General features: G+C 54.9%; 2 protein-coding genes across 4 annotated transcripts in view; one reads left to right on the top strand and one right to left on the bottom strand.

Moving 5' to 3' along the window:
- Window positions 1–584: 584 nt before the first annotated feature.
- GPX3 (glutathione peroxidase 3) lies at window positions 585–9,066 on the top strand. Its single transcript, XM_047092289.1, has 5 exons — window positions 585–671; window positions 5,264–5,417; window positions 6,914–7,031; window positions 7,486–7,585; window positions 8,000–9,066. The coding sequence occupies exons 1-5, from the start codon at window positions 585–587 to the stop codon at window positions 8,219–8,221; spliced, it is 681 nt and encodes a 226-aa protein (XP_046948245.1). The 3' UTR covers window positions 8,222–9,066.
- A 549-nt stretch (window positions 9,067–9,615) lies between these two features.
- The window catches only part of TNIP1 (TNFAIP3 interacting protein 1), a 46,820-nt gene continuing 37,344 nt past the window's right edge, over window positions 9,616–19,091 (bottom strand). For 2 of the 3 annotated variants that reach the window (XM_047092279.1, XM_047092285.1), the window contains 7 exons: window positions 18,301–18,429; window positions 15,617–15,748; window positions 14,397–14,522; window positions 13,844–13,909; window positions 13,313–13,504; window positions 12,125–12,215; window positions 9,616–10,400 (listed from right to left, as the gene is read on the bottom strand). In XM_047092279.1, coding sequence (XP_046948235.1) covers window positions 10,366–10,400; window positions 12,125–12,215; window positions 13,313–13,504; window positions 13,844–13,909; window positions 14,397–14,522; window positions 15,617–15,748; window positions 18,301–18,429 — 771 coding nt within the window. In that variant the 3' untranslated portion in view covers window positions 9,616–10,365. The remainder of the gene's footprint in view (window positions 10,401–12,124; window positions 12,216–13,312; window positions 13,505–13,843; window positions 13,910–14,396; window positions 14,523–15,616; window positions 15,749–18,300; window positions 18,430–19,091) is intronic. The other variant, XM_047092282.1, reaches the window with a different exon arrangement.

Raw genomic sequence — 19,091 nt, 5'->3', positions numbered from 1 at the left:
GTACCCCAGTGTACCTCACGCAAAATCCGTGGGCACCCACCGTTTGCTTCTTAAGCACTGAACCTGCACGGAGCAAATGTTCCTGAAGGCTCACGTCAGATCTTGCAGACATTTTTAATCCTCAACATCCCTTCAACTGGAATGGAGGAAAGAGGAGAGAGGGCACACCACGAGTGTTTTAAAACCTAGGGCTAAGAAATGCTTCCTAGGATTGAGCCTTGCATTCGTTCCTCGGTGCTATTTAAAGCCCTTTCCCCTGGCTGTGCTGGAGGATATTGTGCCTGCCTCCTCCTGCACTTTAGAGCCGAAAGAAGAGGGGGCCGCCCCATGGGTTCACCAGGACCAGCTCCCATCTCTGCCCAGACTTGCTTATGTCACTGTCGCCCGGAGCCTGGGGAGGAGAAGGAGTGCCCGCCCCCGAAGTGCCAGTCGCCCTGCGATTGGCTACAGGGACTCCGGCCCGGCCGCGGATTGGTCATCGCTGAGGGCTTGAAAGGTGGCTGGGAGCGTCGGACACCTCAGACGGCGGTGGCCCGGGATCAGACCGCGTCTCAGGCGAGCCCGAGACGCGCCCCCAGCCCGCCATGGCCCGCCTGTTGCGGGCGTCCTGTCTTCTCTCCCTGCTCCTGGCTGGCTTCGTCCCGCCGAGCCGGGGGCAGGAGAAGTCCAAGGTGAGTGAGCCTCCGGGGTGGGGACCTGGCGGGACGAGCAGAGCCCCCAGGTGTCCATTTCTCGGTGGCGAGGCACCCCTCTTCCCAGGCTCCCCTCCAGAAGGGCAACACCTGGTGCGAGGACCCTTAACTCCGGTTCCTCCCTCTCCGCCGCCGGGACCCCCACCCGGAGCGCGGGTCTTCACAGCTCCATCTATGGGTGATCTGGGTGCCCCCGGTGGGCAGAATGTATAGGGAGGAGGGGCATTCTCGCCGAGTTGACCCCTTCTGCCCCACAGCTGCCTCAGAGTCGCCTTGCTACATGCATGACACGACTGTCTTCAGCTACTCCCCTCCAGTCGGGCCTGAAGGGGGCGGGGGCGCAGAGACCCGGGGTCTGGGTTGGCTGCGGAGGTTCCCGGAAGGGAAGGAGCTGGGTAGTTCCCGTCTCAAAGAACTGTGGTGGGGGCTCTTCTAGCTCAAGAATTAACGCAGGTAGAAATGCCCACTTGGATTCCAGGGCGTCGGTAGAAGGCGTAGAGATCTGTGACACCACTCAGCACTCTGGCTAGATCTTCAATCCTTTCTGGGCCTCAGTTTCTCCATCGGTGGGGACGGGTGTGGGGGTGGTCAGGGGCACAATGAAGCTGATGGTTTCAGAGAGGATGCTTGGAGAAGCTGCAAAATCTACCTTGAAGGTCTGGGCAGAGTTCTGGGGCAGCCTCACTACCCACACCCACTGCCCATAGTGGCCTGAGCAAAGCCTTAGGTAGGGTGGGGATGCTGAGGCCAGGAGTGGGGTGAACCAGTGTCCTTATGTCTTTGGACAGCGTATGCCAAGGTGGGCCCAGTAGATCTCTTCCAGGGTGGGAAGCTGAAACCAGGCAAAGGGATAGACCCAAACAGAGAGATTTCTGTCTCCACCCTCCCAACACACATCACACACACACACACACACACACACACACACACACCCCACATGCTTGTGTAAGCTCAAGAGAAGCTTTGAGCTTCTGTGTTTCTAAAATCTTCTGGGTTTTTATTTTAATATCCGAGGAGTTCATAATTCTATTTCCAAAGTTCTATTCACTATTCAGTTAGCCCTTTCCAAGCACAGGGTTCCTTCTGTATGTTTCTATCCCCCTGTCCTGTCCTCAGCTAAATCCTATTGAGTCTGTTTCTCTTTGGAGTAAGCATAGAAATTGGATGGCCATGAAGCCACCTCTTCCATGCCTCCTCCTTTGTATCCAGCCCTGTTCATTATCCCCAACTCATTTTCTAGGGCAGAGATGGGACTGAGTTTTAAGATGGTGGTGTGGGGTAGAGGTAGGGGTAGGCAGCCCAGCGCCATGGAGTCAGTCCTTTACCCTGTTTGGGGAGAGCCAGAGAAGAGAAGATTGGGCCCTGACTCAAGAAGGCCAGGGGTAAGAATGTGGACCCCGTGAATAACTCATCATAGCCATGTGTTGTCTGGGGAGGAATTGATGGATTCAGAGAGAACAGGATGGGTATGGTCTAGAGAAGTCTTAGGGTGAGGTATGATCCTATCAGATACAAACCAGCTAGGACCTGTTGGCTAACAGGCTGGGTATGTGCATCTCTCCACCCAGGCCCTTAGAGAGTCGAAATGTCATAGCGCTGGATTCTAAGACTCAACCACCTACCTTACCCCCCAATTCCAGGGCCAAGGGATAGGATGGGGGGCCTGTGAGGAATGGGATAGACAGTAGGTGACAGTCTCAAAGGGTTGGCTGCCTCCTCCCAGTTCAAAGGAAGGAGCTTGGATAACAAAAGGAATCCTCCTTTCCTTGCTGTGTCCCCTCTCCAGTCCAGCTTAAAGCCACCCAGGCTCTCTGTACTTGCTGTGCAGAAGGACTTTGCAGAAGCTGAAGAAGGGTAACAGCTGCTGACGTGCATAGGATCCTAGTAACCGCTGGTTTCTAGGTGACTAAAGCAGGCAGAGAGAATCATGGAACCACAGGCTGACAGAACTGAAGAGCCCTTAAGACAGCACTGAATCTGAGCCTGACAGGCGAGGAGCCAGAGCCCCACAGAAGGGAAAGGAGTGGTTACAGGAGTCCTGGCCAGGCCCAGAACTCAGGTCTCCTGCCCCCAGGCCAGGTCTCCTTTCATACCATCACATCGATAGGAGTGGTAGATGAAGAGGAGAAAGATCCAAGACCAGCAGCCCAAGCCAGCCGGGGTCCTGGCTGAGACCCCCTCCAGCTCCCAAGTCACCAGCACTCTCCTGTCTCATCCAACCGTGGCAGGCCTGAGGCACTTGAGCTGCCTCTCCCCACCGTCTCCTTTGGCCTCCCTGTTTAAGGTGCAGGGCTCTGGCATTCCTGGGCCCAGAGGAGGGAAGGAGGCTCACAGCTCGCGTAAGGACTGGGTAGCAGTGCTCAATGGTGAGTACAGGCCATGGCTTCCGCCACCATAGGCCACCCTCTGACCCCCATCAGTCTGAATCCACAACCCCGGCCTCACTGTCCCCACTAGAAAGCTCGGAGGCTTTGTCATCATCCCTTCTCCTGGAGACACCTTGCACAGTGCATCATCTTCTTTACACTGGCTGGGGAACATCAAAGGCCTCTTCACAATAATGTAGGGACATCAGGGCCCTTCACCCTAGCCTCAGGCAGAATAACCAGTATCCATACCTCAACGTGGGGATTTCTCTCCAAGAGGTCTTCCAGACTTCTTTGATCTGCCTATAGATTCTTACAGCCATTTTGGGAGGTGGGTGGTAATATCCTCCCCTGTCAGCTGACTGGGGCTTGGAGAGTAAAATTGGCTCACTTGCCCCGGGGCCCCAGAGCCAGCCATGTCTAAAACCTAGTGAGAAGAGGTTCCCCTTGCCCCACCCCCAGCCCGAAGCTGTGCCCAGAAGCTGATCCTCCCGTTGTTTACAAGCTTCCATTATTTAGACAACCTCTTGGCTTTTGTTCTCTCCATTTCCCAGAATTTGTTTTTGGATTAGGGTGGAGTTTTGGAAGAGCTGGAGAGGCTGGAGAGACGTGTAGGGAGGCCTTTCCTTCTGGCTGCTAGACCTCTGTGGTCAGCTGGGCTATGTTTGTTGTGTCCTGTTTGTCTGTATTTTGTGGTGGAACCGACCCAACTGGGGCCAAGGAGGCCCAAGGGCTAGAGGAATGTTGAGCTTAGTTCTCAGGCCTGCCTCCAGCACCCACCAGAAATCACAGGGCATGGAATATCAGCCTCATGGAAAGCAGGGAATTTGCATCGAAGCCAAGAAGAGAGTTTGCAGCTCTCAGGGATTGGCTTGTTGGAGGGAGCCCTGCCTCATCTGGCTCAGCAGGCCTGCGGCATCTTCCAGACAGAGGGTGGCTTTTCTGTACTGTCCTGGGGCCACACCCTGCTAAGCCAGATGACTCCCTTTGCCCAACTGGGCCCAGGTACCTCGCCTACAGGAAGTCTTCTTGGTTGATGGGGAGGAGAGGGTGTGGATTTGCTTCTGTAACTCCAACCACCTGTCTCTGTCTCTCCTGGTCTATAATGGTGGTTTGCATTTGATTTGTTTTATTGTCTTGCGACCCCTCTCCTACGACATTAGGGCCAGAGATTTCCTGCTACAGTGGTGGCAACATTTTCCTTTCCCATCACGACCAGCGCCTCTGCTGATTGTGTTATTGATGCCGAGTCACCCTTTCGAGAGCAGGCCCAGATTTTCGTAGTCTGTACCAGAGCCAGGGCGGGCACAGAGAAGGGTCTGATGCAATGTCGTGCTGGTTGGCAGGGATCCCACTCCTCCTCTCCTGATAGTGACGCTGACAAGTCAGCAGGGTTGAGCAAAGCTGGTCCAGTTCGAGGTTCTCATCTTATGAAAGAGGAAACTGAGACCCAGCCCAGAGAAAGGGCTAGCACCAGACCACACAAAGTGTTAGTGGCAGAGCTGGACGAGGACCCCAGGTCCCCCACCTCAGAGTCCATTGTTGGCTACTTGTTCTGGAGGTTGACTGGGGGTAGGGCAGCAAAGAGGGAGGCATAACAGTCGTCTCAGCTGCACACTCGCAGGGAACGTCTCATGCGTGCCAGGCTTTCCCCTTGCCGTGGTGCCAAATCCTCTCAGCAGGCCCTTCCCCTTCCTGGTTCCTCCTGCTTCCCTGTTTTATAGCAACAGCCTCGGCTTTCCAGCCCTCCGGATTTGGAACCTCCGAATCACCCCTTTCTACACTGCCACTTCCTCCTTTCTGTCCAGTCCCTCTTCCACAATGCTGTCATTCAGGCCCACATCATCACTTGCCTGGCTGGTTGCACTGGCCATGCCAGGAGTCTCCATCAGCACCCAGAAATGCAACCTCCAGCACCAGCATGGTCTCCCTCCAAGCCTGGCAAATGTTCACAAATTGGCATGTGAAGTGGAAGTAATGGTCACCGTAAATCATTCTCCGGGTTTCCATACGCTCACCAGACGATTAAGCGCTTTCGTAATCATCCCTTTGCATAAGGAATTAGAGCTCGGTTCTGGTCCACTCTGGAGTGGTCTTGGGAAAGTCACTCCCCCTTACTGGTATCTTTTATTGTCTTGAAAACGGAGATGCCAGGTTCCCTTCCAGCTCTAACTGCTCCCGGGTGCCGGTCTTCCTGTGTTTCAGACGGACTGCCACGCTGGCGGGAGCGGCACTATCTATGAGTACGGAGCCCTGACCATCGATGGGGAGGAGTACATCCCTTTTAAGCAGTATGCTGGCAAATACATCCTGTTTGTCAACGTGGCCAGCTACTGAGGCCTAACAGGCCAGTACGTTGGTAAGAGCCCACTTTCCCTCCCTGCTCTGGGGCTGTTTCTGCCAGTTGGGCACATTTCAATCACAGGAGCGTTTTTGATGCAAGGGGAGAGGGGTGACTGATCACGAAATGCCAAACCGTGTATCCCAGTTCTACTGTGTTCCATGGGTTTTTTTATTTTTTTATTTTTTTAATGTTTTTATTTACTTTTGAGAGCCAGAGAGAGACAGAGCACGAGTGGGGGAGGGGCAGAGAGAAAGGGAAACACAGAACCCGAAGCAGGCCGCAAGCTCTGAGCTGTCAGCACAGAGTCTGATGCGGGGCTCAAACTCACGAACCGTGAGATCATGACCTGAGCTGCAGTCGGACACTTAACCGATGGAGCCACCGAGGCGCCCCTGTGTTCCGTGTTTTTGTGAAGATTATGTAAGCCCAAGGTCTGATCACCTTCAGACGTGTTCTAGAACATTCCCAGTTATCCTTCCTCCCTGGGTACCTCAACTGCCCCGAAAGCAGCGAGATGGAAGAGATTTGTTTTGTACCTGGAGTGTCCTTTCACTGGAGTAAGAAATGGTAGCTTTATCCTGAATTTCCCATCTGCCCTGGTGCCTCTCTTGGCCCCTATCTGGAAAGCAGACAGTTGGGCTGAGGCCCCCAGTTGTGTGTCAGTGGCTGTATGAGGTGTTTCACCGAGATTTCATGATCCTCGTATCCTCCCTCCTTTCTTCTCAGCTGGGGCTAAGAGTCAACAACCTGGGGGAACAGGCAGGCCAAAGGCATCTGACGTTACCCACAGGAAAATGCTCTGGGGCTGAGCACAGTCTGCTGATGGGGCTGGGGGAAGCAAGGGCAACCTGACCCTGAATGTCTGCCTGCCAATCTCAGGCAAATTCCTGGACGTGGAATGATGCAGGCTGGATGGCCCAGTGGGCACTGGGTGCTCTGGCTAGAATGCTTCTGTGTAGCTCTTGGAAGAGAGCAGAGTGTTTGTGCAAGAGATGGGCTGGGTGCTGGCAACTGCACGAGAGGCCAGGTGCACCAGGTGCATCGAGGGGACTAGGGTGCTGGGCCAGGGCCTCCCTTTGATTCTCAAGCTGGGGAAGTATGGGAGGGTGGTGATGGCCCCGCCCATCTCCCACCCCCTCCCCAGGAAATCCTGTCTTCTGCCCGGGGATGTATGGCTCTTGGTCTAGGCAACTCAATCCCGACAGTCTGGCAGGAGCCCTCGGCTTACTGGCCCAGTGGCAGTGGGCAGGCAGGTGACTGACTACTGATTTGAGGAAGAGTATTGCTCTCGCTTCTCCCCAGACCTCCAACCCAACCAGACTGGAGTCAGGAGGATGGGACTCGCATCCCAGTGGTGCCACACTCCCTGGGCGATCTTGGGCAAGGCCCTTCGCCTGTCAGGCCTCAATGATTTCAGCTATCCAATGGGAGAGCAGGAGGAGTGGTACGGATGACGCGGGGCTCTTTGATACAGAGTACCTTCACCTCTGCCCTCTTTTTCCCTGGCCCAGAACTGAATGCACTACAGGAAGAGCTTGCACCATTTGGTCTGGTCATTCTGGGCTTCCCCTGTAACCAATTTGGAAAACAGGAACCAGGAGAAAACTCGGAAATCCTACCCAGCCTCAAGTGAGTGCTTGCTTCGTGTCCCGAGAAAGCTCCTCTGAGAAAGCACAGCCCCGCCCTGTGCCTCCGCCTAAGCACCGGGCATCTCTTGCATTGGCCCCTACTCATGACAGATACTTAGCCACCAAGAACGATGCTCCCCTTCCAGGAACCCCATTCATTGAAATGAACGAAAGAGGGGTCAGGGACAGGGATGACTGCATGTGAGTGCACGATGGGATGGCAGGGGTGGGTGGGGGAAGAGTGTAGGCAGGGGCAGGGTTACTGAGAAGGTACCAAACTGGAAAAAGAAGCTTGCAGACCCACACTATGCCTATGCCCATTCAATATCAGCTCCAGCTGCCTGGTGTGGAATAAAATCCAGATTCCCAACACCCCCTCCCTGTTCAGTCCCTTCCTTGTCATTTCTGGGCCTGTGCCCATCTCCTTGGGACCCACATAAGAATATTCTTTGTAGGCATGTCCGACCAGGTGGGGGCTTCGTCCCCAATTTCCAACTCTTTGAGAAAGGGGATGTGAACGGGGAGAAAGAGCAGAAGTTCTACACGTTCCTGAAGGTGAGTATACGGTCACCTCTGCGGGCGTCTCTCGGCCCGGCTGACACCGGCTCTGAACAGGGCTGCAGCCACTCCTGTTCCCGCCCATGCAGAGACAAGGCCTGGGCCACCCTCCCCTGCTTCTGGGTTCTGGGGGAGTTTCTTGGCATCTATCATTGCAACCATAAGACTCTGCAGGCACTAGGCTCTCAACAGCCCGTTTTGTAGATAAGGCCCAAGCAGGGCCCCACAAGTGATTGGCTAAGAGTCTCACAACCTGCTAAAGCCACTGCTGGTCCCAGGACCCCACTTTCATCTCCCAAACTGGTATTCTTTTCGCAGTGCCAGGCTGTTCCCCTACCTGCCAGGAAGGCCCAGGGTGGGAGGTGGGAAGGGCCCCACGCAGGGTTGACACCAGTCTCACCCCTGCTGCAGAACTCCTGCCCACCCACCTCGGAGCTCCTGGGCTCACCTAACCGCCTCTTCTGGGAACCCATGAAGGTCCATGACATCCGCTGGAACTTTGAGAAGTTCCTGGTGGGGCCAGATGGCGTGCCCCTCATGCGCTGGTACCACCGGACCACGGTCAGCACCGTCAAGATGGACATCCTGGCCTACATGAGGCGGCAGGCGGCCCTGACAGTCAACGGGAAGTAAATCAGGCCTGCCCCACCCTGTGTCCACCATGCAGGGGCTGGGGAGGGACTCTGTTCAGGAAGGAACCCATTTCTCTAACCACAACACACTCCCGCCACAGACCCCTTACTAATATACAAGGCCCCGACCTGACCCAAACGTGCGCGTACGATTGTCGTCTGTACTGCTGCGCATGTGGGTGTCTGCACACGTGCCTCCAGGTGTGTGTGACCGTGCGTGTGCATGGGTACAGCCAACGCTGTCTACCTGCGCAAATATGGGGGACGTGAACCGTTTGTGTGCCCACAGCTGTGTGTTATGGAGAGTGCTGGAGAACTCCCCTTTCTCTCCAGTTCTCTGTTCCAGTGAGAGCCATTCACTTTCAGTGGAGCCCAAGTTAAAACCAGATCCAGATCCAACTGTTCTGCTCTGACCCGGACCTCAACCTTGGGGCCGGCATCTCCCACTGCCTCCAAATCTCACCACTGAAGTGCCCAGAAGTTTCTGGGTCTACCACACTGCCCAATCTTCCCCCTCTCCATCATGCAGCCTCGCTCCTTCCTGAGGGGCCCCTCCCAAGCCCCCTCCCCCACCCCACAGTGCTCCCTGAGAGCAGCCGAGGCAGACGTGAGAGGAAGGGCCACGTCCCGTGTCAGGGATGGCGTCTCCATGAAGGAGGGGCCCGAAGCCCTTGTGGGCGGACCTCCCCTGAGCCTGTCTGAAGGGCCAGCCCTTAGTGCATTCAGGCTGAGGCCCCTGGGCAGGGATGCCACCCCTGCTTTTCTGCAGGATGTGCCCTCTCCCCTCATCCTGGCTCTCGGTATTAGACTCACCCCTGTGTTCCCAGTAAAGGCCTTTCTGCAGCAGCTGAGCTTACTGTGGTGCTTCCTCCATGGGACCACCCTAGCTGGGGAGGGTGGGAGGGAGCAGAAGGACGGAAAAAGAATTGGAGGGAGTGTTTTGGGCGCCTGCTGTTTGGTTTCTACCTAGGCCCAGCCCACTCTGCTTCTCTAACTCGGCATTTGGAGTTTATAAATCCAGTTCATATCCGCTCTCGTTCCCTCCCACATTTCTCCAGGCAGCTGGAGCTGAGATGAAGTGTTCCATTTGACAGGCGAGGAAACTGAGGCTCACAGAAGGGCCAGCCTCGCCCAGGGTCTTCTGGTAGGTGAGGGGCAGGACTGGAATACAAACCCAGGTCACCTCTCAGCCCAGATTCTGTCCACTGCCCCTGGCTGCCCACCCTCGAGGAGGCGCAGAGCAGGGCCCGGGGGATATCTGCCGAGAGTCGGGGCGGTGCTCTCGGGACTAGGGGCCATGGGGCACAGAGGGAAGAGGCAGGGAAAGCAGCACTCTCACTGACTGGGAGGAGAACATTAGCCCGGACGTAAAAAAAAACACAAGTCACAGAATACTGATCTTCAACTTGGATTTATGTCCAAGGTTCGTGCAAACAGCTGCCCAGGGACAGCCAGCCACCCTGTTCTGGGCCTCTGACACCACAAGCCTCCAGCTGCAGGGCCGGGGCTCTGGTAGCTTCACGGTGGGCCCCTCAGCGCATGTGACTGGCGTGGCCTTCATCCCAGGCTGTCATGGCACCAGCAAGGCTGGTGGGTGGAGGTGGAGGGCCCTGCAACGGAACACCCCGTCATTCTCTTCTGTGTCCGGGGGCAAACCTGCCCTTCCTGCAGCTCCTCAGAGGGGAAGGGATGGGCATGGGGCAGGTCCTGCTGCTACAGAGCTTGAAGCGAAAATCAAACACACACATGAACTGAACGTGGTCCCCAGAGGGGCTGGAACCACTTCTGGGGAAGTTTTGAAAGGAAGGGGTCTCAGCTGGACCCCACTCTTGAGACTGACGTCCCCCAGCGCTTCTGCAAAGCATGGCAGGTCAGAGTCAGATGAGGCCTCTCTCCACTTGGTGGCAGGGTGGCGAGTTTCTCCTGGCCACTCCACAGGAGGGGCCCCAGATGGAAGCCTTCTGGGTGGAGCCTCTCCAGTCTGTGAACAGTTCAGGTCGGGCTGGGGCACAAGCTGGTGGCCCATCAGCCTCCCATCCGGCCGGGGCGCTGGCTGCATACAGAACGTGGCCTCTAGTTTTTCAGTAATCTGAGATCAGGTGGCTCTGGCAAGACGAAGGTGGAGCCAAGTGACATAATCTGGTCTCACTGAGGCCCCTCACGGTCATTTTTCGTAGACTCTAAATAAAGAAAAATGTTGAGGACTTTAAAAGATGATACGATACAGTAGGTTCCAAAGGCCTACAGAAACCAGTAAGTAACGATGAACGTAACACCTAGAGTTAAGTGTTGGCGAGTGCCAGGCCCCGGGCTAGTACCTTAGGTACATTTGTCACTCAATCCTTGTCCAGCCCTGTGAAGCAGGCAGATTATCGGCCCTTTATGGAGGAGGGAATAGGCACACAGAGAGATTTTTAAAAATTTGCCTGAAGTTCCAGATCTAGGAAGTGTTTGAGCTTAGCCAGTCTGGCTCCACATCCCAGAGTTAGAGAAGTTCTGGGGGAGGAGACAGCCCTGCCCACTTGCCCCTCGTCACAGCAGCCTCTGACGGGCTCCACACAACCTCTAGGGCTCTGTGGGGAACCATGAGAAAACGGCAGACCGGCGCAATGCCTCCTGCCACCCACTACGTCTTCCAAACCACGCTGCCTCCACGTCCCCCTGCAGCCTCTGTGAGGGGCACCTTCTGCGAGGGGCACTCTGTCTCCTGGCACAGCTGGCTCTATCGCTGCACGGCCACAACCCTTAGAAAACACCTCTTTGTGCTGGGAAGGACTCAGCTTCCCTGACGCTCGCCCCCACAGGCAAGATGGTGCCTTCTGCCCCACGCAGCCTTGCAGAAAGCAAAGGCTGTCACTAAGGGCCTGCAGTCCTCCTGTGACTAGTGAACAAACCGCCAGTCCCCAACTGTTTACGGCCAACACCGTGACCTGACGGAGCTTTTCAAAATGCAACTCTGGGGGCGCCTGGGTGGCTCAGTCGGTTGAGCGTCCAACTCTTCATTTCGGCTTGGGTCCCGATCCCAGAGTCAAGGGATCAAGCCCTGCATCAGGCTTCGCACTGAGCACGGAGCCTTCTTGAGATTCTCTCTCTCTCCCTCTGCCCCTCTCCCCCTCTAGCTCTCTAACATAAATTAAAAACAAAACAAAATGCAAATCGAATCTGTCATGCCACTGTGCTTTAAACATGTCCAAGGAATCCACATCTCCTTTAGAATAAAGACCAGCCCCCTGCCACGGTCTGCAAGCCCCTGCACGGCCTGGACTCCCCTCCCTCCCTGACCTCACCTCGCCTCGCCCGTCGCTCCTTCTCCACCTTGTTCTTGGCTCCTGCAGTCTTCTCTTGGTCCTCCAGTCTGCTTCCTTCCTCCCTCCCTCCCTCCCACCAAGGCCTATGTATTTGTCATTTCTCTGCAAGAACGTTCTCTTCACCGAGTTAACGCCATGCATTCTGAGAGTCTCGACTCAAACATCACTGTCCCCGGGCCAGGTCAGGCTCCCCCGGTATCTACCCTTCTTCCTTCAGGGCACCTGAGTGCAACTGAAGGCCCATTTGTGTGATTTTTTTTTTTTTTTTTTTTTTTGGCGTGCATTTTATTCCTTTCTGCCTCCCTCCCTAGACAGTGAGCTCCATAGGGGCAGAGACCGTATCTGTTTCTCCTCACTCGGCACCCAGCACCCAGCACAGCACCCAGCGATTAGACACCACACTCAGATGAATGAATGACTTCAGTCCCCTCAGCCTGCAGTCACCTCCCATTCTCGCAACACTGTTTTGCACAGTGAGGCCTCTCTTCCACCAAGATCAGAAGGTGGTGAGATCAGCCCCAAACTGGGGCACACCTGCCATGTGAGAAGTTATCTCCCCGAGGGGACGATGAGACCCAGTACTAGCTCCCACTCACCTGGTTCCGCAGGCCTGGCTGTGGGCGAGTCCATCACTTGGGAGCTCTGATTGCGCATCCCTCCACAGGGCGGCCGCCAGGTGTATTCTGGCTACAACAGGACCGGTGCTTAGTAATCGGTGACCACGCTCAGAAATTACAGTAGCAGCTACCATGCCAGCATGGCGCTAAATACACATTAATCTAGTGCAACTGAATCCTTAACAACAACCCAGGTTGCCACGTCCATTTTACAGGTAAGGTAAACCTGAGGCTCAGAGGGGTTAAAGAAACTTGTTGAAGGTCGTCCAGCTAAGAAAGTGGCCAAGGGGCACCTGACTGGCTCGGCTGGTTAAGCGTCTGACTCCTGATTTCAGGCCATGATCTCCCGGGCGTGAGATCCAGCCTAGTGCCTCTCTCTGCCTCTCCCCACACCACCCCCGCTCTCTCTCTTAAAATAAAAATAAATAAACTAAAAAAAAAAAAACAAAACAAAAACAAAAACTCCCTTAAAAAAAAAAAAAAAAAAAAAAGAAAACAAAGTGGCCAAGCTTCGGATTTAGGTCTCTATATAAGCCCAGAGCCAATCTCTTAAGTCCCACACTCTACTCCAGTGTTTCAAGAAGCTGGGTAAGGACAGGGCCTAGCAGGAGAAGCTGGAAGAAATGCCAGGCAGGAGGCAATGTCATCGTCCAGGTGGGAGCAGGGATGCCTGAGCAGGACTGTGGCAGAAGGATGCAGAGGATGGGATAGGGGACAGCAGCTCTTTGGAGAAAGAATGATAAGCAAGGAAAAGGAAATAAAGAAGGGCGGGGAGGGAGTGGGGAGGAAGGGAAGGGAAACTGAAAAGGAGAAAAGAGAAGGAAAAGCAAAGGAGAGAATGCATGGTGAGGACCCGGTACCTGGTTACATGCAGAAGTTCTATGAAAAAGTCAAACTCAAATCTGACACCCCTGGCCTGCTTGGTTGGAGGCAGCCCTCCTTCCTGTCCTGACCTCTGAGCCTTTTCTGTTCAAAACGGTGACCTTGAGCAGCTTTGGGCTGGAGAGTCCTGCCAGGCTTGGACATCTGCCTGTACACCACAGTGTTGTTCGGCAAAGAGCCAACCCAGCATGCAGTTTCAGACCCCCTCACTTGATCCTGCCCTCTGGAAAGTGTGTGGGGAGGCCTGTGTGTGTATCCTGGAGCAAAGGAGGGGCACAGACTCACCAGATGGAAGAGGCGTGAGTTGGGGAGTGGGGGCGGGTGCTCCATGGCCATGGGGGGCGGGGGGTAGCGGATCTGGGACCAGTCCTCAAAGCCGTGGTGTGGGACCATGGCTGGCATGGGTGCGTAGGCGTACGGATAGGCCCCGCAGAGGTGTTCTGGGTGGGGATCCATGTGGTAACGGTCCGCTGAGGCCTGCAAGAAACGCTGCTGTCTGACTCTAGCCCATGATAGGCTGCACAGGCCACCCCCAGCGATACCCGTCTCCTCCCTTTCCCTATTCAGAATCTTAGTTTGCTGAAGGCTGGTAGATGGGCACTGATGGCTGGTACATGGACACAGAATAACAACAATGATGACATCTAACGTGTCCCGAGCACTCACTCTGTACCAAGTGCTGTTCCTAGTGCTCTACCTGCATTACCTCATTAATTAGTTGGACCCCTGAGCAAACACTGCCTCTCCCCTCAGACTGTAGGTCCCTGAAGAAGGTAGGATGAGGTAAGTGCTGCTTCTTCCCTCAAGCCTCCTCACCTTTGCCTTCCTCTTCTGCTGTTTGAGGGCTTCTTTTGTCTTCTCCTCATCTTTGAATGCTTTGAGCTGAGAGAAGGAGGGAGGGAGAGGAGACTTGGCACAGGCACTTCCTGGCCAGGCCGGGACCGGGGGCCTACGCAGCCACCACTCTCGGCTACCCGCCTGGCTCGGCCCCAGGGCAGTGTCGGGGGGGGGGGGAGGGGAAGGCCCCCGTGGGGCAGAGCAGAACCCAGGCTGGTGGCTGCAGGTGAGGCCCGCCCTCCGTGGGTCTGAACACAGGTCAGGAGAGCCCCCACGGGCCTCCTGTTGCTATGCTTCCCTGTCAGTGTCCTTCACTTCCGTTCTGTGACAGAGGTGGCTCCGACTGTGGAGGCCAGAGTTAGAGGTCAGGGAGGGGAAGGGACTTGCTGAGGTACACAGAAATAGGGTGGCAGAGCTGGGAGAAGAACCAGTGAGTGTCCCGACCTCCAGTGTCACCGGGGACCCTCCACACCCCCCTCCCTGCCCACCGAGGACAGGCCAGCTGCCCCTCCCTCCGTCCAGCCGTTCCCACCTGGGCATTGGACAGGGTGACCTGGGCCTGTAGTTTCTCCACCTGCTTCTTTAGCTCTTCCTTCTCCTCATTCATGCGTTCTCGATCACTGCGCTCCCTCTGGAAGTCTTCCTCGAAGATCTTCACCTGCAGGGGAATAGAGGGGAGGGGGTGGAGTGGGGGGGTGAGAGTGAGGAGGAGGGGCTCAGTCTGCTCTGGCCTCCTGCTGCTTTCACCCCATCTCACAGTAGCTGTGAGGAGGGGAACGAGCGCACCTCGGGCTTCCCAGCCCTCACTTCAATCAGAGAAACTCTGGGTCCCTCTATTTCATATTCCGGGCTTCAACACAGGCTTTATTTAAACAAGGTGCCCGTGGCCTAAAAAAAAAGGAGGGGGGTCACAAGCCCCCAACCAGTCCAACCCTGCTAAGGCACGGCCACAGGCCCAGAGCGTGGGTGCAAGACCAGACTTTGTCTCCCGGCTCCGAGAGCAGAGGACCCGCAGGGCTCTCCCAAGGCTTTGGGGGTGCGCTGGCACAGAAGTGGCTGGGGTGGCTCCCTGCCTCTGCGTCTGCAGTTTCACATCCCACTGCAGACCAGTGAGACGACGTCCGGGTTAGAGATGGTTTAGAAACCTCCAAATCATGGCATCCAATAGAAACATGTGGGAGAGCTCCAGCCTTTCCAATTTCCTTTCAGTCCTTCTGTGCCCCGCAGGGAGAAAGTCTGTGTTTACGCTAGCATGTCTTCAACACCTTTCTAGTACTTACTAATTTCCCTTCCCTTCCCTCGAAGAGGACTCAAGTTCAGAGTCTTCATCAGGCAAGGGTATCCAGCTGGAGTTTAATAACACTGCTTGGCTTTTACTGCATTTATTGCTTACAGCTACTTTCTACCGGTGGCAAATAATAAAGTATTTTCCATTTGTAGTATTGTTACAAAGTTCCTTTCCAAATAAGTTTACTGAAAGTAACATATTTAAAATTTATTTTTAAAATGCTAGGTAAATAATAGCACAGCTGGGGTACAGAGATGGTTAAATCAAAAACACGGCAGAGGAATGACTTAGGGATACAGTGCTGGAAAGGATAAACCAAGAACCAGACAGGGGTCCTGGCCAACAGCCAGAATGTGGACTACTAATTACAGCTTCCACAGGATTTCAAGCCCCTCCTGGGTCCTCAGGAATGCTCCAGCCCCCCACTCAGCACCTCCTACCTGACCTCCACCTCTTGGGCTCACCTGCTGTTTCAGCAATTCGTTCTGCGTGACCAGCTCCTGTTTCCTTAGGAGGCCACCAGCTCCTTCTGGGCTCCCAAACGCAGCTGGTGGAGAGGAGGGGGAGGCCTGGATGCTCAGTGCTTCCTCCAGGGCCTGGGATCGGGAAGAGAGGAGATGGACCCATCAGCAGGAGCCCTGGCAGTCAGGCCCCGTCGGAGAGGTCACCTTAGTGACCCCCTTCCTGATAAGAATGACAATAATAATGACCACCTCCAGTACCATTTAGTAAATGCTACCCTATCCATTTACACGATACACACATCATTTCACTGGATCCTCTCCACAGTCCTGTGAAAAAAAGACTATGATCATCACTCCCATTGGACAGATGTGAAAACTGAGGTTCAGAAACATGAAGGGATCTGTCCAAAGTCACACAGCTTTTAAGCACGCTAAACGGGGGTCCTCATGTAGAAGGGAGACTCTGTCCTTCCCTGGGCAGGTGCAGCTCAATTCCTAGTACCCAGACCTAGACAGAATATTCAGTTCTTCGGGGAAGCTTCCGTGTCCTCAACAACTGCCCTGCCCTCAGATTTTTTAGCTTCCCAAATCCCTGGCTACCACACCAAACTTTCTGTCCCCAACTCTTCTGTGGTCAGACTGGATTTTAATTTTGACTTATTTAATATTTTGCCTTTCTAAGCCTGAAAATGGGCTGAAACATCACCAAAGAAGATTTTGAAAATTAAAAAAAAAAAAAGCACCCTTATTCTACCACACTCACAAAATACTTTCCTTTTTGTAAACAGTGTGCTCCCACCTTCTTAAAAAGGTCTCTATTAACTGATTTTCTCCTTCAGCTTGGTTAACATGTTACTTGAGAACTCTGGACCCCTGCTCAACACCGACCACCCTCCTCACCACCTGCACTTTAGTCCCCGGGACATCAGGGCTTCCGCTCGCCATGCATTAGCAGTGCCCACAGTGCCTCCCTAGACAGTGGGGAGATAAAGAAGACCTTCTCCAACTTGGACTTGGGCCCCCACGCAGTCTCCTTGTCTCTCCCAGAAACCCGAGGAAACCGCTGAGCCAGAGTAAGCCCAGGACGCTGCAAGGGGAAGTTATGGCTCTACTTGATCCTCCTACTTACTCCATCTGCCTATATTTTATTTATTTATTTAATTTTTCAATGTTTATTTTTGAAAGAGAGAGGAAGAGAAAGGGAGGGAGAGGGAGCGGGGAGAGAGAATGAGCAGGGGAGGGGCAGAGAGAGAGGGAGACACAGAATCGGAAGCAGGCTCCAGGCTCTGAGCTGTCAGCACAGAGCCTGATGTGGGGCTCGAACTCACAGGCCGTGAGATCATGACCTGAGCTGAAGTTGGGCACTTAATGGACTGAGCCACCCAGGCGCCCCTCCATCTGCCTATATTTTAGATGAGAAGACTGAGGTCCAGGGACAGGGAGAGACTTGCCTGAGGTCCCAAGCAAAGCACGTCACTTGCCTTGCATCAGTCACCCACACCTAGGTCTCTGTCCCCAGCGATGCCAGGGAAACTTGGAAAGCAGTGATCCTGCCTGAGTCATCTCTGTGATCTGCCACTCTGTACAACACTGTGCCCAAATGTAGACCCCCAAATCCCCCAGCTCAGGACAGGTCATTCTTTCCACTGAGAACAGGTCCCAAGGTTCTCCAGACTTGACATAATCAATGCTTATCAAATTCCAAAACCAAATAGAAAGGGTTACCCTAACAGGGCTAGGGCCCAGCGAATGCCAAACTCATGCCGAGCCCGTGTGAACAAGGTCAGGTGGCAGGAGGGAAAGGAGGACAGCCAGGCAAGGAGGAAAAGATGAACCAGAGACAATTCCTCCAGGCCTTCGGGGAACTCGTCTCCTTGGAAGAGGAGGCCTTCAAAGCTTCCTCTTGTCAGTGCACCTGTGCTGGAAGGTGGGCGGGGCTGGAAGGAGTCCAGCCAGGGTTCAGATGGCAAAACTGAGACTCAGAGAGGCTGAAGTGGCTGAGCTGGGATCAGAATCAGCCCCCAGACCCAGCCTGTTCCCTGCCCACTCACCTTGGCCCAAAGCAGCAGGCCTCGGCTTTAAAACCCAGCCTCTGCCCAGGCACCCCATCTCTCTGGGTCCCAATTCTCGAGGGCAGGAACCCTCGGGCCGTGCTCAGCTACTCCTTTGAGCAGCTGTGTCCTGACCTTGCACTTGGTGCCAGGCACGGTGCCAGGCGCTGGGGGCACATACACTGGTGAAGGCGAGCACCTCCCCCCACTGGGAGACAGATCATTAAACAGGAAATCACAAGAAGATGCAAGAAGGAGAATGAAAGAAGGTTCTGGTGCTTTAGGAGCATACAACAGGAGGACCTGAATGAGACTCCAGGGAGGCCTTGCAGAGGAAGTGGTGTTAAAACCGAGACTGAACGATGAGCGTTGAGCGGGATGGGGCCCTGTGAGGAAAGGGCTCGTCCAAAGGCCTTGAGGTTGGAGCGGGCACATGCACATCTCAGGGCTGGCCACTCAGCACGTGGGGAGGGAAAGGCAGAGACAGCGGGCGCCACGAGGCTGCATGGAGGCCCTCAGCAATGGCTCACCGATCCACAAGTCACCCCTCCTGACTTGAGGGTCGGGGGTACCGGCGGTGGAGGGGATGTTTGCAGCTGGGCTCAGGAAGCCCTGCCTGCTCCAGGCGCCCACCTTGTTGAGCCGCTGGATCTCCTTTTCCTGGTACTCCCGCTGCCGGGTGAGTGGGCTCAGCTGATCCTGCAGGTACTTGACCTTCTGGCGCAGCTCCTTGGCCTCCGCTGTCAGCTGCTCCTTGTCGGTCTGCAGGGAACACAGGGTTGGTGAGCAGGGAACCCCTCTGGGAGGCCTGACCCGCTGCGCTTCCTGCCCCACCCTCACTCAGCCATGCCTCCTCTCTGCCGCTCCCCCAGCAGCCCCCGCAACGCTCGTGTGAAGGCACCATGCAAGGCATCAGAGCCGTGATGCCATAAGGTCCTGTCCTCAAGGAAAAGGCAGTTCGGGTGGGTTCTGACACCAGCTTCTCTACCAATGGGCTGAGACCTTGGCCACAGTCACAGTACTCTCTGGTCTATGCTCACTTATCTGCCACAGGTAGGGGGTTCTTTTCTTTTTTTTTTTTTTAATGTTTATTTATTTTAAAGAGTGGGGTTGAAAACGTGAGCGGCACTGACAGCCGAGAGCCCGGTGAGGGGCTTGAACTCCCAAGCCGTGAGACAATGACCTGAGCTGAAGTCAGAGGCTTGACTGAGCCACCCAGGCACGCCGGCTGTGACGTGAGTCACAGATGGGCGTCAGGAGGTCTGTGAGCCCCAAAACGGGCTGCAGAATTTTGTCTGTCCAATTCTCTAGGGAGAAAAGCCATAGCGTCCACGAGATTCGCACAGGAGTCTTCTGTGATACACAGAAAGTGATAAACCACTGAGAATCTCTAAAGGACCTTTTAGTTCTTATGGTCTCTAAGC

Source organism: Lynx rufus, unplaced genomic scaffold (genome assembly GCF_022079265.1).
Source record: "Lynx rufus isolate CCGP_SWC_20201006 ecotype Redwood Valley unplaced genomic scaffold, mLynRuf1.p SCAF_1, whole genome shotgun sequence".
Lineage (NCBI taxonomy): Eukaryota > Metazoa > Chordata > Mammalia > Carnivora > Felidae > Lynx > Lynx rufus.
The sequence above is the reverse complement of the archived record's forward strand: the minus strand, read 5'-3'. Positions and strand labels throughout refer to the sequence as shown.